Consider the following 24,120-nt stretch of genomic DNA (forward strand, 5'->3'; position numbering starts at 1 on the left):
TAGTAGACTTTCTGAAGTGTGGTCACTTATTCATACCTATTATTGATAGACGAGGATGAGTTTAATTGTTTTTTTTTTTCAACGTTTATTTATTTTTGGGACAGAGAGAGACAGAGCATGAACGGGGGAGGGGCAGAGAGAGAGGGAGACACAGAATCGGAAACAGGCTCCAGGCTCTGAGCCGTCAGCCCAGAGCCTGACGCGGGGCTCAAACTCACGGACCGCGAGATCGTGACCTGGCTGAAGTCGGATGCTTAACCGACTGCGCCACCCAGGCGCCCCGACGAGGATGAGTTTAAAGCCAGCTCTGAAGATTACTATTGGAAAGTTACTTTCTTGAACTTGGAATTTAATTATAATAGTTTTTTCTCATGCAAAACAATGATTTTGGTTTAATTTTTTTTTTTTTTTTTTTTTAATTTTGGAGAGCAAGGGAGAGGGGCAGGGAGAAAGAGGGAGGGGAGTGCATGTTAAGTAGGCTCCAAGCTCATCCAATGCTGGGCTTAATCTCATGACCCTGGGATCATGACCTGAGCTGAAACCAAGAGTCAGATGCTCAACACCTGAGCTACCCTAGTGCTCCAATGATTTTGATTTTTTTTTTTTTAATTTTTTTTTTTTCAACGTTTATTTATTTTTGGGACAGAGAGAGACAGAGCATGAACGGGGGAGGGGCAGAGAGAGAGGGAGACACAGAATCGGAAACAGGCTCCAGGCTCTGAGCCATCAGCCCAGAGCCCGACGCGGGGCTCGAACTCACGGACCGCGAGATCGTGACCTGGCTGAAGTCGGATGCTTAACCGACTGCGCCACCCAGGCGCCCCTGATTTTGATTTTAAAATCAAACCTACGTTTTAAAATAGATCCATAGAAGTCTGACTCCCATTCTTATCCCTTCTATTCTGTTTTCTCCATTCGTTTGAGAAAAGGTTGACAAACAACAGCCTGTAAGCCAGATTTGGCTACCTAGCTCTTTTTGCAAATAATGTTTTGTCACAGCCATACTCATTTGTTTACATATCATCTATAGCTTCTTTTGTGCTGTAACAGCAGAGTTGAGTAGCTATCACAAGGATTATATGGCTTGAAAAGACTGAAATATTTACTATCTGGCCTTTTTCCAACAATACAGTGACCTCTGCTATAGGGAATCATTTTCATCATTTTTTGGCTTATCTTTTTTTCTTTTCCTTTTTAAAAAAGCAAATAAGTTAATAAGTTTAACATTTATCTTCTTTTAACACAAAAGTAGCATACTGTAAATACTTTACTGCATCTTGGTTTTTTTTACTTAACAGTATATCCTGAAAATCACTGTATCAACATCTCTCTTATTCCTGGACTAGTATTCCATTACACAGATGAACCATATCATTCCATTAATCCCCTATTGATGGGCTGTTAGGTTTTTTTTTTTTTTCCTAGTCTTGTGATTGTAAGTAGTGTTACAGTGAAAAGTATTGTGAAGAAGTCATTTCACATTTTTTGTCGTGGTATCTTTGGAATAGATTTCTTGAAGTATAATTACTGGTTTAGAGTTTAAATGTATATTATCATGCTGAATGTTACCAGTTTCCCCACCTTGGGCCCATACCATCCTTTCTTTTCTTTTTTTCTTCTCTTCTCTTCTCTTCTCGTCTCGTCTCGTTTCCTTTCCTTTCCTTTCCTTTCCTTTTGCTTTGCTTTTTTACTATGGTAAAGAAAATATAAAATATACCATCTTAACCATTTTTAAGCAGACAGATCATTAGTGTTAAATATATTCACGTTGTTGTAAAACAGATTTCCATAACTCTTTCCTCTTGCAAAACTGAAATTCTATACCTACTGAACAACACTTCCCCTTTTTCCCTACCTTCCTGCTCCTAGTAACCACCATTCTACTTTTTCTGTCTGTGATTTGGACTACTCTAAATCCTTCATATAAGTGGATACATAAGAGTATTTGTCCTTTTGTGACTGGTTTATTTCACTCAGTATAATGTTCTCAAGGTTCATTCATGTTGTAGCATGTCAGGATTTCCTTTTTTTAAGGCTAAATAATATTCCATTGTATGCATATACCACATTTTTTTTTTCTATACCACATTTTTTAAATCCATTCATTTGTTGATGGACATTGGGGCTGTATCCATGTTTTGGCTATTGTGAATAATGCTGCTCTGAACTTGAGTGCACAAATACCTGTTTGAGACATTGTTTTCAATCTGAGGGGATATATACCCAGCATTGGAATTGCAGAATCATGTGGGAAATGTATGTTTAATGTTTTGAAGAACTGCCATACTGTGTGTTTCATAGTGGCTGTTTTTACGTTTTTATATTTTACTTTGCCACTATTTTACTTTTATATTTTACTTTCTGTATCCTCTCCAATACTTATTAGTTCTGTTTGATTGCTTATTTTTTCTTTTTCTACATTTATTTATATTTATTTTTTTAATATGAAATTTATTGTCGAATTGGTTTCCATGCAACACCCAGTGCTCATCCCAACAGGTGCCCTCCTCAATGCCCATCACCCACTTTCCCCTCCTTCCCACCCCCCATCAACCCTCAATTTATTCTCAGTTTTTAAGAGTCTCTTATGGTTTTCCTCCTTCCCTCTCTGTAACTTTTTTTTCCCCCTTCCCCTCCTCCATGGTCTTCTGTTAAGTTTCTCAGGATCCACATAAGAGTGAAAACATATGGTATCTGTCTTTCTCTGTATGACTCATTTCACTTGGCATAACAGTCTCCAGTTCCATCCACATTGCTACAAAAGGCCATATTTCATTCTTTCTCATTGCCAAGTAGTATTCCATTGTGTATATAAACCACAATTTCTTTATCCATTCATCAGTTGATGGACATTTAGGCTCTTTCCATAATTTGGCTATTGTTGAAAGTGCTGGTTCCCATTTCTCCACATCCTCTCCAGCATCTGTAGTCTCCTGATTTGTTCATTTTAGCCACTCTGACTGGCATGAGGTGATATCTCAGTGTGGTTTTGATTTGTATTTCCCTGATGAGGAGTGACGTTGAGCATCTTTTCATGTGCCTGTTGGTCATCTGGATGTCTTCTTTAGAGAAGTGTCTATTCATGTCTTCTGCCCATTTCTTCACTGGATTATTTGTTTTTCGGGTGTGGAGTTTGGTGAGTTCTTTATAGATTTTGGATACTAGCCCTTTATCCGATATGTCATTTGCAAATATCTTTTCCCATTCCGTCGGTTACCTTTTAGTTTTGTTGATTGTTTCCTTTGCAGTGCAGAAGCTTTTTATCTTGATGAGGTCCCAATAGTTTATTTTTGCTTTTAATTCCCTTGCCTTTGGAGATGTGTCAAGTATGAAAATGCTGCGGCTGAGGTCAGAGAGGTTTTTTCCTGCTTTGTCCTCTAGGGTTTTGATGGTTTCCTGTCTCACATTCAGGTCCTTCATCCGTTTTGAGTTTATTTTTGTGAATGGTGTAAGAAAGTGGTCTAGTTTCAACCTTCTGCATGTTGCTGTCCAGTTCTCCCAGCACCATTCGTTAGAGACTGTCTTTTTTCCATTGGATACTCTTTCCTGCTTTGTCAAAGATTAGTTGGCCGTACATTTCTGGGTCCAGTTCTGGGGTTTCTATTCTATTCCATTGGTCTATGTGTCTGTTTTTGTGCCAATACCATGCTATCTTGATGATTACAGCTTTGTAGTAGAGGCTAAATTTAGTCTGGGATTGTGATGTCTCCTGCTTTGGTTTTCTTCATCAGTATTACTTTGGCTATTCGGGGTCTTTTGTGGTTCCATACAAATTTTAGGATTGCTTGTTCTAGCTTCGAGAAGAATGCTGGTGCAATTTTGATTGGAATTGCATTGAATGTGTAGATTGCTTTGGGTAGTATTGCCATTTTAACAGTATTTATTCTTCCAATCCATGAACACAGAATGTTTTTCTATTTCTTTGTATCTTCAATTTCCTTCATAAGCTTTCTATAGTTTTCAGCATACAGATCTTTTACATCTTTGGTTAGGTTTATTCCTAGGTATTTTATGCTTCTTGGTGCCGTTGTGAATGGGACCAGTTTATTTGTCTGTTACTTTGTTATTAATGTATAAGAATGCAACTGATTTCTGTACATTGATTTTGTATCCTGCGACTTTGCTGAATTCATGTATCAGTTCTATCAGATTTTTGGTGGAGTCTATCGGGTTTTCCATGTATAGTATCATGTCATCTGCAAAAAGTGAAAGCTTGACTTCATCTTTGCCAATTTTGATGCTTTTGATTTCCTTTTGTTGTCTGATTGCTGATGCTAGAACTTCCAACACTATGTTAAACAACTGATTGCCTGTTTTTAATAGTAACCGTCCTAGTGATTATGCGGTGATTTCTCATGAGGTTTTGAATTGCATTTATCCAATGATAGAGATGTTGAGCATCTTTTAATATGCTTTTTTAGCCATATGTATGCCTTCTTTGGAGAATTATTTGTTTAGGTCCTTTGCCCATTTTTAAATCGAGTTGTTTGTCCTTTTTGGGTTGTTGAATTGTTCTTTATATATTCTGGGCATTAGCCCTTTATCAGATAATATAGTTTGCAGTTTTTTTCTTCTAGGTTGTCTTTTAACATAAATTTTAAAAATTTTGATGAAGTTCAATTTATCTTTTTTTTTTTCTTTTTGGTTTGTTGTACTTTCAGTATCCTATTTAAGAAATCATTGCCTAGTCCAAGGTCATAAAGATTTATGCCTTTGTTTTCTTCTCCAAGAGTTTTATAATTGTAGCTTTCACTTTTATGTCTTTGATACATTTTGAGTTAATTTTTGTATATGATATTAGATGGGGGTACAAGTTCATTCTTTTGCATTGGATGTTTAGTTATCACAGTACTGTTTGTTAAAAAAGACTCTAGATATTTTTAACCTATGCACTTTTTTTTTCTTCTAATATATAAATATTGCAAACATACACAGAAATAGATAGTATAGTGAATTCCCATGTACCCATCATACAGTTAGAAAAATTATAAAAATTTTACCATTCTTACCTCATCTAATTCTCCACCCCTAACACAGTAACTCTTTTTCCCCTTACAGTGAATTAGGGCAAATTCAAGACCTTTTTTCACTTTGTACATTGGTAGTTTATGTGTCTCTGACAGAGAAAGACTTTTTATTTTATTTTATTTTATTTTATTTTTTGAAATTTATTGTCAAATTGGTTTCCATACAACACCCAGTGCTCATCCCAAAAGATGCCCTCCTCAATACCCATCACCCACCCTCCCCTCCCTCCCACCCCCCATCAGCCCTCAGTTTGTTCTCAGTTTTTAAGAGTCTCTTATGCTTTGGCTCTTTCCCACTCTAACCTCTTTTTTTTTTTTTTTCCTTCCCCTCCCCCATGGGTTTCTGTTAATTTTCTCAGGATCCACATAAGAGTGAAAACATATGGTATCTGTCTGAGAAAGACTTTTTAAACATAACCATACCACTATTGTTACACTCTAGAAAATTATCAGTTATTCCTTAATATTATATCCTACTCAGTTTTTCTGATTGCTAGTTGTTGCCTTAGTTTGAGATGTATATTGTTTCTTGTAATGTATAGTGTAAGGCCTTTTATTTTCCATACCATTTATTTGTTGGATAAACTGGTCATTTTGTCCTTTAGAATCTTCAGTATCATGGATTTAGCTTACTGTATTCTCAGGTTGGCATTTAACATATGCCTTTGTTCCCCTTATTTTTTTAAATGATAATTAAATCTAGAATATTGATTAAATTTAGTTTTGAAATTTTTTTTTAGGTGAGGGACTTTTGTAGCATAGGTGGTGCTGAGAAAATTTTGTTGCAGAATATCAGGAAGCACTTATGTTTCATTGTCTTGCTTTTTAGTGATGTTAAGCTTGATTGGTGGTTGGGGGGGGGGGGTGGTTCCTGGATGGCTCAGTTGGTTGAGCATCTGACTCTTGATTTTGGCTCAGGTCATGATCTCATGGTTTGTGAGTTTGAGTCCCCCGTTGGGCTCTGCATTTGTGGCATGGAGCCTGCTTGGGATTCTCTCTCTCTCTTCCTCTCTCTCTGATCCCCCTGTGCTCTCTGGCTCTCACCCTCCCCCCAAAATAAATTTAAATTTAAAACAAAAAAAGATTGATTGGTGGGTTCAACTTAATCTTTCATATTAAAGTTCCCCATCTACCTTTGGATTTGGAAAACGGTGATTTTCTTTTTTTTCTTTTTTTCTTTTTTTAATGTTTATTTTTGAGAGAGTGTAAGCAGGGAAGAGGCAGAGAGAGAGAGAGAGAGAGAGAGAGAGAGAGAGAGAATCCGAAGTAGGCTCCAGACTCTGAGCTGTCAGCATAGAACCTAATGTGTGGCTCAAACTCAAGAACTTCAAGATCACGACCTGAACCGAAGTCGGATGCTTAACCGACTGAGCCACCCAGACACCCCATGGAAAATGGTGATTTTCTAATTCTGTCATTTCTTCTAGCATTTATTAGCTGTGATTATTCTTTGAGGAAAAAATTCATCTCCTTAGTTTCCCCCAGATACTGTTCATACCAGAAAGGCACGATAAATCCATGATTCTTTGTTTCATTATCAGTGTTCAGAGTAATAAGTTGTACTCTGGCAACCTCCACAGGATGGCCAAAGAGGAATTTTCTTTTTACTTTTTTTTTGTTGTTGTTTATTTTAGAGAGAGAAAGAGAGAGACTGCATGCGAGCGGGGGAGAAGGGCAGAGGGAGAGACAGAATCCCAAGCAGGCTCCATGCCCACACAGGGCTCCATCCCATGACCCTAGGGTCAGGACCTGAGCCAAAACCAATAGTCAGATGCTCAGCCACCTGAACCACCCAGCCGCCTCTCTTTCTCTTTTTTGAGTGTCATTATGAACTATTGGTATTTGTATTTTTTATATTTTCCAATCATTGTAGTCACCACTCTTGTATATGCTTAAGGGAGAAATTTGGCATATGAGAATCCTTTTGCCTGGCTCTGATTTCCTTTGACTTGCCTGTAGTAGTATTGTTGATATTTTGTTGCTTTCTGATTTGACAAGATATCTCAAGTTCATTGTGTACAATTTCCTGTGTCAGACCTGGAAAAAGCTATTTCTCCAGGAAGCCCTGATTTCTTTTAGTGGGAGGTGATGTTTAAAGTCCACAATCTGGGGGCGCCTGGGTGGCGCAGTCGGTTGAGCGTCCGACTTCAGCCAGGTCACGATCTCGTGGTCCGTGAGTTCGAGCCCCGCGTCGGGTTCTGGGCTGATGGCTCAGAGCCTGGAGCCTGTTTCCGATTCTGTGTCTCCCTCTCTCTCTGCCCCTCCCCCGTTCATGCTCAGTCTCTCTCTGTCCCAAAAATAAATAAACGTTGAAAAAAAAAAAAATTAAAGTCCACAATCCGAAGGCAGAGGTACTCATTGCTACTGGGTTATCATTGCTTTTAGGCCTTTTCACGCCATTCCTCACGCCAGATCTTCTACCATAATTCCTTGATTGTCTGATGCTTGTTACATAGTTGATTCTTAGGGGCATTTCCTGGGAACAGTGTTCTTTGAGTTCTGTGTTTCATAACTGTTTGTTTCCTTTAGCTATGGAAGTTAATTTGGCTGGGTAGAACATCTTTGGCTTAGATATTTAAATGTATAATTTCATTGTCTGCTGGTGTAAACTGTTTGTGCTAATGTCTATTGTCAGTGCCAGTGTCTGTTTTCTTTACCTTTTAAGTAATTTGGACTGTCTGCACAGATGGTGATGATTTTTTCCCCCTTGAAATCCAGTAGTTTTATTAGACTGCGTGTTGATGTTGATCTCCTGGGTTGTTTTCCCAGGTATACCTGGGTATACCCAAGAATATCCCAGTGATATACCATTTCAGTATGCAAATTTAGCCTTTTTCTTTTAATTTAGAGAAATTTTTTGTATTATAGTGGCTAGTATTTGTTCTATTTCCTAGCATGGGTTTTCTTTTTGGGGGCCTTCTATAATATGTATTTTGTATTTACTTTGCCTTTTATTTGTCACTTTTGCTTTTAAATGTGGTTTTCGTTTTCTTCTTTTTTTTCTTCCTTGATTTGTATGGTGTTTTCTCATGTGTCTCCTCTTCATTTCTGATCCTTTTCTGAGTTAGCTCAGGTTTCTTTTTATGTCTTCCTAATTTCTAATTATGATTTATGTTGTCATCTCCTTATCTCCTTTAGGCCAGATTTTTCTGCTTATTTTCATTTTCTGTAGGTATGCTGTTCATATTATTATCCTCTTTTTCTTTAAATATCATTGTATTAGAACTGATCAACAGTACATTTCTGTGGCTCATGTTTATTTCCTATGCATTTTGAATGCATTTTGTACATTATGTAATGTTAAAATTTTATTAGCTCTGATGATGATAAGCTCTAAGTTACAACCTATTAAACTATAAGCTGTTGTAAGTTAGGTACCATGTCTTTTTCTTTAGCAATATGTTGTAGTTAGGGTGGTGGTCTGTCTAGGTCAATTGTCATTGACACCATGCTTGCTCTATAGTTTAGCAATCTCAGTTATTGAAATTATATCTGTGTTGTAATGTAATGTCTTTGTAATGTCATGGGCATCTTTAATGGAAAGGTACTTTTTTTTTATATAAGCACTAAACAGATTTTGGAACCGAGTTTGTGGTGTTTTTACTCCCTTTCCAACAAAGCAACCTAATTAATGTATAGAATTAATGGTGCTACTTGGTCCTGGAATGTTTGTGTTAATTAATTAGCCCTGATATGCTGCTGCTGTTTCTTTTGTTTTAGGTTAAATGGAAACCACCCTTGGGAGCTGGATGCCTGTATAACCGTTCTATCACATCAGTGAATTGCAATGAGTGGAGGAGGAGAGCAGCCGGATATTCTCAGTGTTGGAATCTTGGTCAAAGAAAGATGGAAAGTGGTGGGTATCTCTCTTAGATTGAGAGAGACACAACATGTGGGGTAGTTTTTGGTATCTTGATAAAAATAGGATTTCCTTAGGAAATAATATATATATTGCTAATATGCCTGAATCAGTTTTCAGTTATTTTCCTGTGATTGTCTTGTTTATACAATAATTCTTGCTTTATACAGTAGTCAGTTTTCCTAACCACTGATAGCTAATGCTGAGTAAGGTAGAAAAAAGTATACTTAGAGAAAGACAAATGAAAAAAAAAAATACAGTACAGTGAACTTCTCTTTTAAAAAAGTTTTGAACTTTTTATTAAGGAAAATTGTAAGCATACATAAAAGTAGTGAGACTGATATAATTAACCTTTATATACTCATGCCCCAGCTTAAGTAGTTATTAATTTATAGTCAGTCTTGTTTTATCTCTTTAACCTCCCTCCCGGAATATTTTGAAGCAAATCTTTTACCCTGGTATTTCTTCTGTGTGTACTACAATTATGTATCTCTAAAGGTTAAAAATTCTTTTAAAAATGTAGTCATAATATTATCACATCTAAAAAAGTAATAATTTTTTAATGTCATTAAGTATCCTTCCAGCTTTCACATTTCCCCTATTGTAAATTATTTTTAATGGTTTGAATCAAATCCAAATAAAGCCTGGGTGTTGCAATTGGTTGACATCACTTAAATATCTTTTAATTTCTAGATTTCTTTTCATCTTGCTTTTGTTCCTCACAGTTTATTTATGGAAGAAACTTGGTCATTTACCTGTAGAATTTCACAGTTTGGATTTTTCTGATTTCTTCTGTGTGGTATTAATAGGTTTCTCTGTCTCATGTATTTTATGTAAATTCTTATTTATTTACTTATTTTTAGAAGTTTATTTATTTTGTGTGAGAGGGAGAGAAAGCAGGGGAGCAGCAGAGAGAGATAGAGAGAATCCCAGGCAGGCTCTGCACCGACAACCCCCAGTGTGGGACTCGATCTCAGGAACTATGAGATCATGACCTGAGCTGAAATCAGGAGTCGGGCACTTAACCAACTGAGCCACCCAGGCATCCCCAAATTGTTATTTATTGGGGTTTGATTAGATCTAAGTTCAGGTTTGTTTATTGAGTTGGCGGTGTTTTTTGTTTTTTTTTTTTCATAAAGGGTATTGTGATCTTTCAATAGGAGGCACATAATGTCTTATCACCCATCAAGACATTGTGTGTCCTATTGGCCATTCTCATTTTAGCAGTCCTGATCATCATTTTCTAGGTCTGTTAATTGCAGATTATTGAGCGTTTGTTATTCCTTCATTTTTTAAATGTTTGTTTATTTATCTTGAGAGAGAGAAAGAGAGAGTGCACACGTGTGCAAGTGGGGAAGAGGGAGAGAGAGAGAATCTGAAGCAGACTCCACACTCAATGCAGAACCTGACATGGGGCTCAGTCTTACAACCAAGATATCATGACCTGAGCCAAAATGGATGCTCAACCCACTGAGCCACCCAGGCACTCCTGTCATTCCTTCATTTTTTAAAGTACATCTACAAAGAGGAATTTTTTGTTGTCAACTATTTGGTTGTCCTGAGGTACATTTTGATTAGGAAAAGAGAATAAATGCTTAATTCTTTTTCTTAATTTACCAGTTTTCAAAATAATGAATTGGTTCCCTGGCATTTTCCAAAAGTGACCAATGAGATTTTTAAAAATAGGTAGTCAAGAATGCATGGATTTAAGCATATTTCATATGTTTCAGTCAGTTGTCATTACTATCCTTATTGATCCCTAAACTGTCTCATTTGACTGAGGGAGGACACCCTTCAAGTTGTCTCTTGAGTCTTTCAACATGATCCTAATAGTCCTTTGATATCTTCCTTGTCCTGGGCTTGGAATCTGCCATCTTCTCTGCTCTTCAAGGAACAATTTTTGTTTCAGATGTATTTAAATATGTATTTTAATCAGAGTTTTGTTCATTACCAGGTGTAGGAAAGTTGTTATAGTGGTTTCCTTAGTTTATCAACAGATTGGAAAAAGAAGATTCTTCCTTTAGAAATACAAATTTTGTTTCTATGATACAGTGTTTTAACCAATTAGGCAAATCAGTTGGCTTTGAAAATTTACTTGAGTAAATGTAAGAAAAGAATCATGTTGTCATCATGGATTGGTGCAGGAAGATTACAATTAGTAATCTTTTATGTAAGTCAGAAATGAGTGTTTCTTTGGTGTTTTGTATTAAGTGCTGTGATAAAGTTTGGCTGTTTCCAGTAGACATATCAAAAGGTGACAAATGAAGCTATGCCTGGCTTAGTTGCTCTGTCCTGATAATTAGAACTAATATACGTATCAAACATGTCCCCCAAATTTGGGAGGCATAGTAGCATTTTAGTAAGAAATAGTCTCATTGTTATGGATGGTGTTTTGGTTATCTACCATTATGAACAAACTGCATCAAAATTTAGAGGCTTAAGCTGATCAAAAAGGATTTAAATAATATAACAGAAAGTGAATTTAGAATAATAGTCATAAAATTAATCCCCGGGCTTGAAAACAGCATAGAGGACAGCAGAGAATCTCTTGCTACAGAGATCAAGGGACTAAGGAACAGTCACGAGGAGCTGAAAAACACTTTAAATGAAATGCAAAACAAAATGGAAACCACCACGGCTCGGATTGAAGAGGCAGAGGAGAGAATAGGTGAACTAGAAGATAAAGTTATGGAAAAAGAGGAAGCTGAGAAAAAGAGAGATAAAAAAATCCAGGAGTATGAGGGGAAAATTAGAGAACTAAGTGATACACTAAAAAGAAATAATATACGCATAATTGGTATCCCAGAGGAGGAAGAGAGAGGGAAAGGTGCTGAAGGGGTACTTGAAGAAATAATAGCTGAGAACTTCCCTGAACTGGGGAAGGAAAAAGGCATTGAAATCCAAGAGGCACAGAGAACTCCCTTCAGACGTAACTTGAATCGATCTTCTGCACGACATATCATAGTGAAACTGGCAAAATACAAGGATAAAGAGAAAATTCTGAAAGCAGCAAGGGGTAAACGTGCCCTCACATATAAAGGGAGACCTATAAGACTCGTGACTGATCTCTCTTTTGAAACTTGGCAGGCCAGAAAGAATTGGCACGAGATTTTCAGTGTGCTAGACAGAAAAAATATGCAGCCGAAAATCCTTTATCCAGCAAGTCTGTCATTTAGAATAGAAGGAGAGATAAAGGTCTTCCCAAACAAACAAAAACTGAAGGAATTTGTCACCACTAAACCAGCCCTACAAGAGATCCTAAGGGGGACCCTGTGAGACAAAGTACCAGAGACATCACTACAAGCATAAAACATACAGACATCACAATGACTCTAAACCCGTATCTTTCTATAATAACACTGAATGTAAATGGACTAAATGCGCCAACCAAAAGACATAGGGTATCAGAATGGATAAAAAAACAAGACCCATCTATTTGCTGTCTCCAAGAGACTCATTTTAGACCTGAGGACACCTTTAGATTGAGAGTGAGGGGATGGAGAACTATTTATCATGCTACTGGAAGCCAAAAGAAAGCTGGAGTAGCCATACTTATATCAGACAAACTAGACTTTAAATTAAAGGCTGTAACAAGAGATGAAGAAGGACATTATATAATAGTTACAGGGTCTATCCATCAGGAAGAGCTAACAATTATAAATGTCTATGCGCCGAATACCGGAGCCCCCAAATATATAAAACAACTACTCATAAACATAAGCAACCTTATTGATAAGAATGTGGTAATTGCAGGGGACTTTAACACCCCACTTACAGAAATGGATAGATCATCTAGACACACGATCAATAAAGAAACAAGGGCCCTGAATGATACATTGGATCAGATGGACTTGACAGATATATTTAGAACTCTGCATCCCAAAGCAACAGAATATACTTTCTTCTCGAGTGCACATGGAACATTCTCCAAGATAGATCATATACTGGGTCACAAAACAGCCCTTCATAAGTTTACCAGAATTGAAATTATACCATGCATACTTTCAGACCACAATGCTATGAAGCTTGAAATCAACCACAGAAAAAAGTCTGGAAAACCTCCAAAAGCATGGAGGTTAAAGAACACCCTACTAACGAATGAGTGGGTCAACCAGGCAATTAGAGAAGAAATTTAAAAATATATGGAAACAAACGAAAATGAAAATACAACAATCCAAACGCTTTGGGACGCAGCGAAGGCAGTCCTGAGAGGAAAATACATTGCAATCCAGGCCTATCTCAAGAAACAAGAAAAATCCCAAATACAAAATCTAACAGCACACCTAAAGGAAATAGAAGCAGAACAGCAAAGGCAGCCTAAACCCAGCAGAAGAAGAGAAATAATAAACATCAGAGCAGAAATAAACAATATAGAGTCTAAAAAAACTGTAGAGCAGATCAACGAAACCAAGAGTTGGTTTTTTGAAAAAATAAACAAAATTGACAAACCTCTAGCCAGGCTTCTCAAAAAGAAAAGGGAGATGACCCAAATAGATAAAATCATGAATGAAAATGGAATGATTACAACCAATCCCTCAGAGATACAAACAATTATCAGGGAATACTATGAAAAATTATATGCCAACAAATTGGACAACCTGGAAGAAATGGACAAATTCCTGAACACCCATACTCTTCCAAAACTCAATCAGGAGGAAATAGAAAGCTTGAACAGACCCATAACCAGCGAAGAAATTGAATCGGTTATCAAAAATCTCCCAACAAATAAGAGTCCAGGACCAGATGGCTTCCCAGGGGAGTTCTACCAGACATTTAAAGCAGAGATAATACCTATCCTTCTCAAGCTATTCCAAGAAATAGAAAGGGAAGGAAAACTTCCAGACTCATTCTATGAAGCCAGTATTACTTTGATTCCTAAACCAGACAGAGACCCAGTAAAAAAAGAGAACTACCGGCCAATATCCCTGATGAATATGGATGCAAAAATTCTCAATAAGATACTAGCAAATCAAATTCAACGGCATATAAAAAGAATTATTCACCATGATCAAGTGGGATTCATTCCTGGGATGCAGGGCTGGTTCAACATTCGCAAATCAATCAACGTGATACATCACATTAACAAAAAAAAAGAGAAGAACCATATGATCCTGTCAATCGATGCAGAAAAGGCCTTTGACAAAATCCAGCACCCTTTCTTAATAAAAACCCTTGAGAAAGTCGGGATAGAAGGAACATACTTAAAGATCATAAAAGCCATTTATGAAAAGCCCACAGCTAACATCATCCTCAACGGGGAAAAACTGAGAGCTTTTCCCCTGAGATCAGGAACACGACAGGGATGTCCACCCTCACCGCTGTTGTTTAACATAGTGCTGGAAGTTCTAGCATCAGCAATCAGACAACAAAAGGAAATCAAAGGCATCAAAATTGGCAAAGATGAAGTCAAGCTTTCGCTCTTTGCAGATGACATGATATTATACATGGAAAATCCGATAGACTCCACCAAAAGTCTGCTAGAATTGATACATGAATTCAGCAAAGTTGCAGGATACAAAATCAATGTACAGAAATCAGTTGCATTCTTATACACTAACAATGAAGCAACAGAAAGACAAATAAAGAAACTGATCCCATTCACAATTGCACCAAGAAGCATAAAATACCTAGGAATAAATCTAACCAAAGATGCAAAGGATCTGTATGCTGAAAACTATAGAAAGCTTACGAAGGAAATTGAAGAAGATTTAAAGAAATGGAAAGACATTCCCTGCTTATGGATTGGAAAAATAAATATTGTCAAAATGTCAATACTACCCAAAGCTATCTACACATTCAATGCAATCCCAATCAAAATTGCACCAGCATTCTTCTCGAAACTAGAACAAGCAATCCTAAAATTCATATGGAACCACAAAAGGCCCCGAATAGCCAAAGGAATTTTGAAGAAGAAGACCAAAGCAGGAGGCATCACAATCCCAGACTTTAGCCTCTACTACAAAGCTGTCATCATCAAGACAGCATGGTATTGGCACAAAAACAGACACATAGACCAATGGAATAGAATAGAAACCCCAGAACTAGACCCACAAACGTATGGCCAACTCATCTTTGACAAAGCAGGAAAGAACATCCAATGGAAAAAAGACAGCCTCTTTAACAAATGGTGCTGGGAGAACTGGACAGCAACATGCAGAAGGTTGAAACTAGACCACTTTCTCACACCATTCACAAAAATAAACTCAAAACGGATGAAGGACCTGAATGTGAGACAGGAAACCATCAAAACCTTAGAGGAGAAAGCAGGAAAAGACCTCTCTGACCTCAGCCGCAGCAATCTCTTACTCGACACATCCCCAAAGGCAAGGGAATTAAAAGCAAAAGTGAATTACTGGGACCTTATGAAGATAAAAAGCTTCTGCACAGCAAAGGAAACAACCAACAAAACTAAAAGGCAACCAACGGAATGGGAAAAGATATTTGCAAATGACATATCGGACAAAGGGCTAGTATCCAAAATCTATAAAGAGCTCACCAAACTCCACACCCGAAAAACAAATAACCCAGTGAAGAAATGGGCAGAAAACATGAATAGACACTTCTCTAAAGAAGACATCCGGATGGCCAACAGGCACTTGAAAAGATGTTCAGCGTCGCTCCTTATCAGAGAAATACAAATCAAAACCACACTCAGGTATCACCTCACGCCAGTCAGAGTGGCCAAAATGAACAAATCAGGAGACTCTAGATGCTGGAGAGGATGTGGAGAAACGGGAACCCTCTTGCACTGTTGGTGGGAATGCAAATTGGTGCAGCCGCTCTGGAAAACAGTGTGGAGGTTCCTCAGAAAATTAAAAATAGACCTACCCTATGACCCAGCAATAGCACTGCTAGGAATTTATCCAAGGGATACAGGAGTAGTGATGCATAGGGGCACTTGTACCCCAATGTTCATAGCAGCACTCTCAACAATAGCCAAATTATGGAAAGAGCCTAAATGTCCATCAACTGATGAATGGATAAAAAAATTGTGGTTTATATACACAATGGAATACTACGTGGCAATGAGAAAAAATGAAATATGGCCTTTTGTAGCAACGTGGATGGAAATGGAGAGTGTGATGCTAAGTGAAATAAGCCATACAGAGAAAGACAGATACCATATGGTTTCACTCTTATGTGGATCCTGAGAAACTTGACAGGAACCCATGGGGGAGGGGGAGGAAAAAAGAAAAAAAAAAAAAAAAGAGGTTCGAGTGGGAGAGAGCCAAAGCATAAGAGACTGTTAAAAACTGAGAACAAACTGGGGGTTGATGGGGGTGGGAGGGAGGGGAGGGTGGGTGATGGGTATTGAGGAGGGCACCTTTTGGGATGAGCACTGGGTGTTGTATGGAAACCAATTTGACAATAAATTTCATATATTAAAAAAAAAAATTTAGAGGCTTAAAAAACAATCATTTTTTTACGTATAATTTTGTGGATTAGGAATTTGAGATAAGTTTGCCTGATAGTCAATTTTTTTTTTAATTTTTTTTAACATTTTTATTTATTTTTGAGACAGGGAGAGACAGAGCATGAACAGGGGAGGGTCAGAGAGAGGGAGACACAGAATCTGAAACAGGGTCCAGGCTCTGAGCTGTCAGCACAGAGCCCGACGCAGGGCTCGAACTCACAGACTGTGAGATCATGACCTGAGCCGAAGTCGGACTCTCAACCGACTGAGCCACCCAGGCGCCCCAGTTCGTCTCTTAACCATGTGGCACGGGGCAGGGTTGGGTGGGTTAGAGGATCCAACTTCCAAGTGGGCTGTTTGGTGACTTGAAGGTCCTTGGTTCCCTAATCCTCCCCCTGTCATCCCTGGTAACTTATTTTCTAGGACCTCTTCACAGGTCTGTGGCTTCTCAGATGGTCACACTTTTTATATGGTAGCTGGCTTTTGAGAGACAGGAAACAGAAACTGCAGGGCTGGTTAAGGGCTGTTCTCAGGGCTGGGGCAGTATTACTTCACCATGTTCTGTTGGTTAAAGCAGCCACAAGATTAACCCATATTTAAGAGGGTGGGGAATGGATGCTGTATCTTGGGTGAGGGGCAAGGTCACACTGAAGAAGAGCAAAAGGAATGGGTGATATTGTTGTGATCATCTTTAGGAAACAAAGTCTGCCACAGGCCTTACCACCATTCTTTCCCTAATCTACATACCCCCATCATACTAAACTGCCTCTAGCTTTCTGCTTTATAAACATTGATGATGTCTTAATGCTTTGTCAAGCTCAGTAAAAAATATTAATGTTCCCACTATTGTTGAGATGACATTATAGGAGTAGACCAAGGAGCAAAATCATTACTTTGGTCTAGATTTTCTGTTCTGTCATTTGGTAAGGTTGTTGTGAGGTAAAACATGAAGGTACCTCTCACCACTGTCCATAATTAGAAAAATGTCCCTTTGGTATTGCTTATGGATTTTTAAAGTTATACTAGGCTTTGTTTAATAGATATTAAGAATTGTAAGTATCAATCAGGGCCCAACAAAAAACAATTTAACTGAAATGAAGTTCTGGAACTTTATTTTAATCCTGCGCTCATACTGGAATTTCTCATGCCATCTCTTCCCATCACCCAACTGGAATAAAGGATTATGGCTCTTATATACAAAGCAATGAGTAGTTATTTAGCAATAATTATGTAGTTACCACTTAGCCACTTGCTGTAAGGGAAACAAAAAAATAGAAAGGTGTGGCTGTTTCTGAAGAAACTTAGTTTCACTGTAGGGAGCTAGGACATTGACAGTGGAAAGTCAAAAAATAGCATAGTGTATTAATACAAGTGATATCTGAGGTGTTTAGCTTAGTAAAATGATTAAATGATTAAGCAAATAATTCCTATAGAGATTCAGAAGATAGAGAAATCTGCCTGGAGGTAATCAGTAATGCAGTGTTCTTGAAAGAAATAGAGCTTAAAGTGAGTCCTCTGGGGTAGTTAGGATTTAGGACCCTTGTGCCTCCAGTGAGGACTGCCTGCTTTACATCACATCTTAGGTGTTTGATAATGTGGAAAGGAGAAGACCTTCAGGAAATGGAAGAACGCTAATTCCGTGCCACATCTGGTTTGAAGTATACTACCCACCTTGGTGCTCATAGCTCTACAGGTTTAGTTGTCACTAACACTTGAGAACTTGCTTGTAGTACTCAGACAGAGATCCTGGTATTCCCTAGTTAAGTTAATACATTTTATCAGGAAGGATGTTAAGTGTTTGTTGAAGGTGTTTTATTTGATTAGACTTTGTCTTATCTGAGCATATAGTTATATAGTGAACTCTGGGATAGTTTAGAACAGGAGTTTTCTGTCTCTTCTGTGGAGTGTGCTCAGTGCCTCAGAGGGGAGGATAAGTGGTGCTGAGAAGGCTGGGCTCTGGTTGCCTCACTCCCACCTCCAGCCTCTGCACATACACATCTCAGCTGGGGTCCAGATATGACTTTGATTGGCAAAAAGATTTTGTGGTTTAAAAGTTTACAAATGTTGCCCTAGAATTAAAATAACATATCTGGTTGTTGGGGGGCATTTGTGGCAAGCGAAACTTTCAGGTGCTGTGCTTTTTTGTGACATTTTTGATGCTGTAGACTAAAATTTAAAATTGTGGCTGAAATAATTTCATTACCTTTTGTGGGCAAAACCATGGGAAAAGGTTTTGATGGTATTTCTAGGCATTTGTTTTCTTGGCATATGTGCAGTTAATTTAACGATATTGAGATCTTTTATCCTCAAATAGGGATAGTAAAATTATATACAAGAGATGAATTGGTTTCCAATTAGAATGTTCTAGTAATTTTATGTGTGTATGTTCTTATTTCCCCTGCAGTTGAGGAAGATTGGGGGTGGGGGCTTTGGAGAAATTTACGATGCCTTGGACATGCTTACCAGGGAAAATGTTGCACTGAAGGTAGAATCAGCTCAACAACCAAAACAAGTTCTGAAAATGGAGGTTGCTGTACTGAAAAAACTACAAGGTAAGCTATTTTGTATGATACACCAAACAATTTATAATTTGTTGTTACCTTTCTAAACCTCAGTTACATTCTCAAACTATTAATGAATAATCAGGAATAAACAATGCTTAGCATTTTTCTCTTGGAAATTTTATCACTAGCTAGTAGGAGTGGAGATACTGATTGCTTAGGCTAATTGGACTTTGGGAATTCCTTTTTATGGTGAACAAGGATGACAGAGTGAATTACCTAAAACATTCTGCTTTAGAAAGTGTTTTTGTAAGTCTATTTTGGTAAAAATTTGCCTTTTTTTTTTTTTTTTAAACCACTAAACATGAATACCTCTGAGTTGTTTCTACTCATGTCATTGGGTGTAAATATGCTTTAATCACTAAGGAAGCTGCCTTCAAATCATACTGCAGGATGGATTAAAAATAATACTATTTGTTGTGTGGATAACTTTTTCTTGCCCTGTTGTCATTTTTGAGATCTGTTTTCTACTTGGGTTCCTATTTCTTACTACAAGGATAAATAAGTTTGTTTCTGACTTTAACCCAGTCATGTAATACCCTGAATTTATTGCTAGTTTATATTCATCTTTGTATCTTCAGCTTAATGATGTAATCTGATATTACTCATATTTAAATGTTTTGTCTGAATCAATTAAATGGGGTTATTAGCACATTAAATGATCTTGTTAAGCTCTAGACGGTTTGATATTGTTATGGGACATTCATTAGTATCTAAAGGAATTTAGTGGTAACATATAGAGCAAAGGAAGTTGCTAGAATTAGTAGAAATAACTGTAGTTGGTAGAAATAGCAAGCACAAAATGCTGTGTAGCCTAGGACCTTCAAATTCATGGCTGTGTAGTCTCTAGGGTGAATGTGCTCTCTTTGTGAATTCTTGATGTTTGGAATTCTAGTAAACTAGTTTGTGTTAAGTTAATGAAGTGTGTGTGTATTATGTATTCTGGCAATGTCTGTTCTTTTAATCATTGCCCTTTGCCTAAGCTTTCTGATTATCCAGGTTTCTCTAACAATTGGCTCGTTTGATTAGAGCCTGATGCTAATAAAATTATAGATCTGTTTAATAGTTATTTTTTAGTCCAAAATTAGCTTTCCCAAAACATGAGAAATTAGGAAAGCGGTGGATAAATCAATACCTATTAGAAGAAACATAACTGGAGAAGGAAGAGTAGGGGAAAAGATGGTGCTCTCTTTTTTTTTCACCTTTTCTCCGTACTCCCTGATTCTTTGGAGCTGTTCTCAGCTCATTGACATAGAGGCCACACAAATAGGTGCGGCTGGAGCTACCAATTCCTGGGTTGCTCAGATCTTAGCAGATCTCTTTGACTCTCAGACAAGCTCATAAAGGATATGTCAGCATCAGTGTGGCCTGCACAGTGCCATTTCACCTTTCTCCTACTTGGCCCTGGGAAGATGTTTCCAGGTGAGGCAGGATATAGCTCCATAGGTCTTTCAGTAGGTTTCTTGCCTATTTTGACCGCAGTTTACCCAGGATTCTATGGGATAAAGCCTGAAGATAACTTCAGTAGCTTTTTAAAAAAATTTAATGTTTATTTATTATTATTTTTTAAAATATAATTTATTGTCAAGTTAGCTAACATACAGTGTATACAGTGTGGTCTTGGCTTCAGAAGTAGATTCCCATGCTTCATCGCTTAAGTGCAGCACCAGTTCTCGTCCCAACAAGTGCCGTCCTCAATGCCCATCACCCATTTTCTCCTCCCCCCCATCAACCCTCAGTTTGTTCTCTGTATTTAATAATCTCTTATGGTTTGCCTCCCTCTCTGTTTGCCACATTATGGAAACAGCCCAAATGTCCATCAACTGATGAATGGATAAAGAAGGTGTGGTTTATATACACAATGGAATAGTATTTGGCAATGAGAAAGAATGAAATCTTGACATTTGCAACAACATTGATGGAACTGGAGGGTAGAATGCTAAGTGAAATAAGTCAGTCAGAGAAGGACATATATGTTTTCACTCATACGTGGAATTTGAGAAACTTAGAAGACATGGGGGAAGGGAAGGGGAAGAAAATAATGTTTGTTTATTTTTGGGAGAGACAGAATGTGAGCAGGGGAGGGGCAGAGAGAGAGGGAGACACAGAATCTGAAGCAGGCCCCAGCCTCTGAGCTGTCAGCACAGAGCCCAACGCGGGGCTCAAACTCACAAACTGTGACATTGTGACCTGAACCGAAGTCGGACGCTTAACCGACTGAGCCACCCAGGTGCCCAACTTTAATGCTAAACCCTTAGATGCTGAGGCTCTCCTTCTCTTTCTGGCTATTTTATCTTTCATACTATTAACTGACATGTTTTTTCTACCCACTTATAACCACATCCTAGTTCTCAGAATCCTTCACTTTCCAAAAATAAATGGGTTTTTATTTTCTGGTCTGTATTTCTTCTTTTGTTTTTAAGTTTTCACTTCTATGGTCTGTATTTCAATGAGGCAGCTCTTGAGTCTTCTTGGCTTTCTCACTTATGCCTTCTGCGTATTTAATGCTTCACAACTTCTTTTTGTTGAAAGTGCTTTAGAATTTGGGCCTTTTTGAGAACATTTTTATGGGGCTGACTTGCTTGCCTTCCTTTTGATATAATGACTTCTTACTCACTGACCCCAATAAAAAGGCTAAGTGTATAAGGGGAAGATATACAACCAGAGGCTAACCCTTTAAAGGATTGGTTGGTTTTAGATTTTTTTTTAATGTTTATTTTTGAGAGAAAGCAAGAGACAGAGTGTGAGTGGGGGAGGGGCAGAGAGGGAGGGAGACACAGAATCCAAAGCAGGCTCCAGGCTTTGAGCTGTCAGTGCAAAGCCTGATGCGGGGCTCAAACTCACAAACTGTGAGATCATTAACTGAGCCAGAGTCGAATGCTTAACCCACTGTGCCACCAGGTGCCCCAGGATTGGTTGTTTTTTTTTTTTTTTTAATTTTTTTTTTTTTTTCAACGTTTATTTATTTTTGGGACAGAGAGAGACAGAGCATGAACGGGGGAGGGGCAGAGAGAGAGGGAGACACAGAATCGGAAGCAGGCTCCAGGCTCTGAGCCATCAGCCCAGAGCCCGACGCGGGGCTCAAACTCGCGGACCGCGAGATCGTGACCTGGCTGAAGTCGGACGCTTAACCGACTGCGCCACCCAGGTGCCCCAAGATTGGTTGGTTTTTAACTGATGTTCAATTTTTGATAGGTAGTATAAGGATTTGTTTCTTCATAAGATAAAAAGATATTTTAAGGTGAATTTAGCCAGAGCCCTAAGTTTTATTCCTTGTAATACATCAATCCCCCTTTTCAAAATTCTCACAGTTTTTTTTTTTCCTGGATTCCTTCAGTTCTCAATTTTCTCTCAGTCTAACCCTGTATTTCCTTAGCTCATGCAGAACTCTCATTACTAGTATGATCCTTTCTCACCGGCCCTGAAGTGTGAAGGCCTTAGCGTTTTACCCCATCTTTTCTTCTAAATCACCTCCCTATGCTACTGTCTCAGATTACTCTATTTTCACAGCTTTCTGAACCATTCTGGATGTATCCTACAATTCTCTATTGAGTCAAGTTTGACTCCTGAATTGTACTTGGTTTTTAAAAATGTGTTTGAGGGACGGTGGCTCAGTTGGTTAAGTGTCCAACTTTTGATTTCGGTTCATGTCATGATCTTGTGGTTCATGAGTTCCAGCCCTGTGTTGGGTTCTGTACTGACAGCACAGAGCCTGCTTGGGATTCTTTCTTTCCCTTTGTCTCTGCCCCCTCCCTGCTTGTGTGTTCTCTTTCTCTCTCTCTCTCTCTCTCTCTCACAAAATAAATAAATAAACTTAAATAAATAAATAAAAATATGTTTGAATGCGTTAGTTGCTACTAGACTAAACCATGTCTCTAGGCAGTACTTCTAGTACTAGATAGTACGTCTACACTTAGTTATTATTTTGTAAAGTATCCTAGTAAATAGAACCGTACAACTTAATAAGCTTTTCTTTTTAGTAATATATATCTGTGTATAATTTATTTGTTTCTTCCTTGTCTCCATTTGGACTTTACTGTTTTCGAACCTTTTTCAATTCAATTGCTTTGAAACTTAGAGCTAAGGGGATAATTGCCTCCCTCGTCTGTTAGATTCCTTTTCCTTTCTTTTCTCCCATCTTCAATACATGTTTGTAGCAATATCCTAGCTATCTTCACTTCTCCATTTTAATGGCCCTCTTGAGTTGTATCTCACTATACCATTTTTTTTTGTTTTTGGTCTTTTTAGTAAGTATAGTTTTATTTGCACTGCTGGTGTAAGAGGAAAAAACCTTCTGTCTCATGACTTCAAATTGATCACCAGTAATTCTGTAGCACCTCAGAAACCTATCATCAATGCTTTTTATAAAGATTCCTATTCCATTTATAAAATTTTGATACATAGCTATAATCCTTCAGCAAGACAGGCAAATCTTAACTTTGCTATTTTCCCTAATTTTTATTATGAAAAAATTTAAATATACACAAAGATGGAAATAATTATATAAAGAACATTCTTTGTACCCAGTACTCAACTTTGATGTATCAGCACTTGGCCAGTCCTGTTGCAGCTATATCCTACTCCTTCAACACTCTTTGCCACCTTGCTGGAGTAATATTTAAGAAATATTTAAGAAATGCTAGGTTGTTTCTGCATCCTGGTGCTGCTTCTGGGATATGTTTGTTATAATTGGTGAGCCAGTATTGATATATTATTATAACTAAGATCTATAATTTGTGGTAAGGTGCTCCTTTTTTTAATATAACATAAACAGTAGTTTTAAACACCTATCAAATACAAGTTATTCCTCAATACCATCTAAAATCTATGCAGTGTTTAATTTTTCCCATTGTATCAAAAATATCCTATTGTTCTGTCTTTGAGGCCTATTGATACCTTGTCAGCACTGATGGGGAGGGAAGGAACTGGTGAGTGAGCAGGACTGAGAGGCATGCTTTGACTCTTGACTATAGCATTGACCAGTGGGAAGTGGCAGAAGTATAATATATAGAAAAACATCAGTTGTAGTTGACAAAAAAAGTGACACCTGAGGAATTAGGACCAACTCCACCATCCACTGCTGTGTGAACCTAACCATTCCAGGCAGGCCCCGACGCAGGGCCTGAACTCATGAACCATCAGACCATGACCTGAGCCCAAATCAAGAGTCAGATGCTTAACCGGATGCTTAACTGACTGAGCCACCCAGGTGCCCCTGCATTTATTTGTTGGAGAAATGAAGTTCTTAGTTCTATTCTA

The 24,120-nt window shown here is 37.9% G+C and overlaps 1 protein-coding gene across 5 annotated transcripts in view; it reads left to right on the forward strand.

The window, feature by feature from the left end:
* The window catches only part of TTBK2 (tau tubulin kinase 2), a 166,055-nt gene that overhangs the window by 25,631 nt on the left and 116,304 nt on the right, over window positions 1-24,120 (forward strand). For 2 of the 5 annotated variants that reach the window (XM_045448015.1, XM_045448014.1), the window contains exons 2-3: window positions 8,748-8,883; window positions 18,705-18,852. In XM_045448015.1, coding sequence (XP_045303971.1) covers window positions 8,815-8,883; window positions 18,705-18,852 — 217 coding nt within the window. In that variant the 5' untranslated portion in view covers window positions 8,748-8,814. Of the gene's footprint in view, window positions 1-8,747; window positions 8,884-18,704; window positions 18,853-24,120 lie in introns of those variants that run through there. The other 3 variants (XM_045448018.1, XM_045448017.1, XM_045448019.1) reach the window with 2 other exon arrangements.

This window comes from Leopardus geoffroyi, chromosome B3 (genome assembly GCF_018350155.1).
Source record: "Leopardus geoffroyi isolate Oge1 chromosome B3, O.geoffroyi_Oge1_pat1.0, whole genome shotgun sequence".
NCBI classification, from domain to species: Eukaryota; Metazoa; Chordata; class Mammalia; order Carnivora; family Felidae; genus Leopardus; species Leopardus geoffroyi.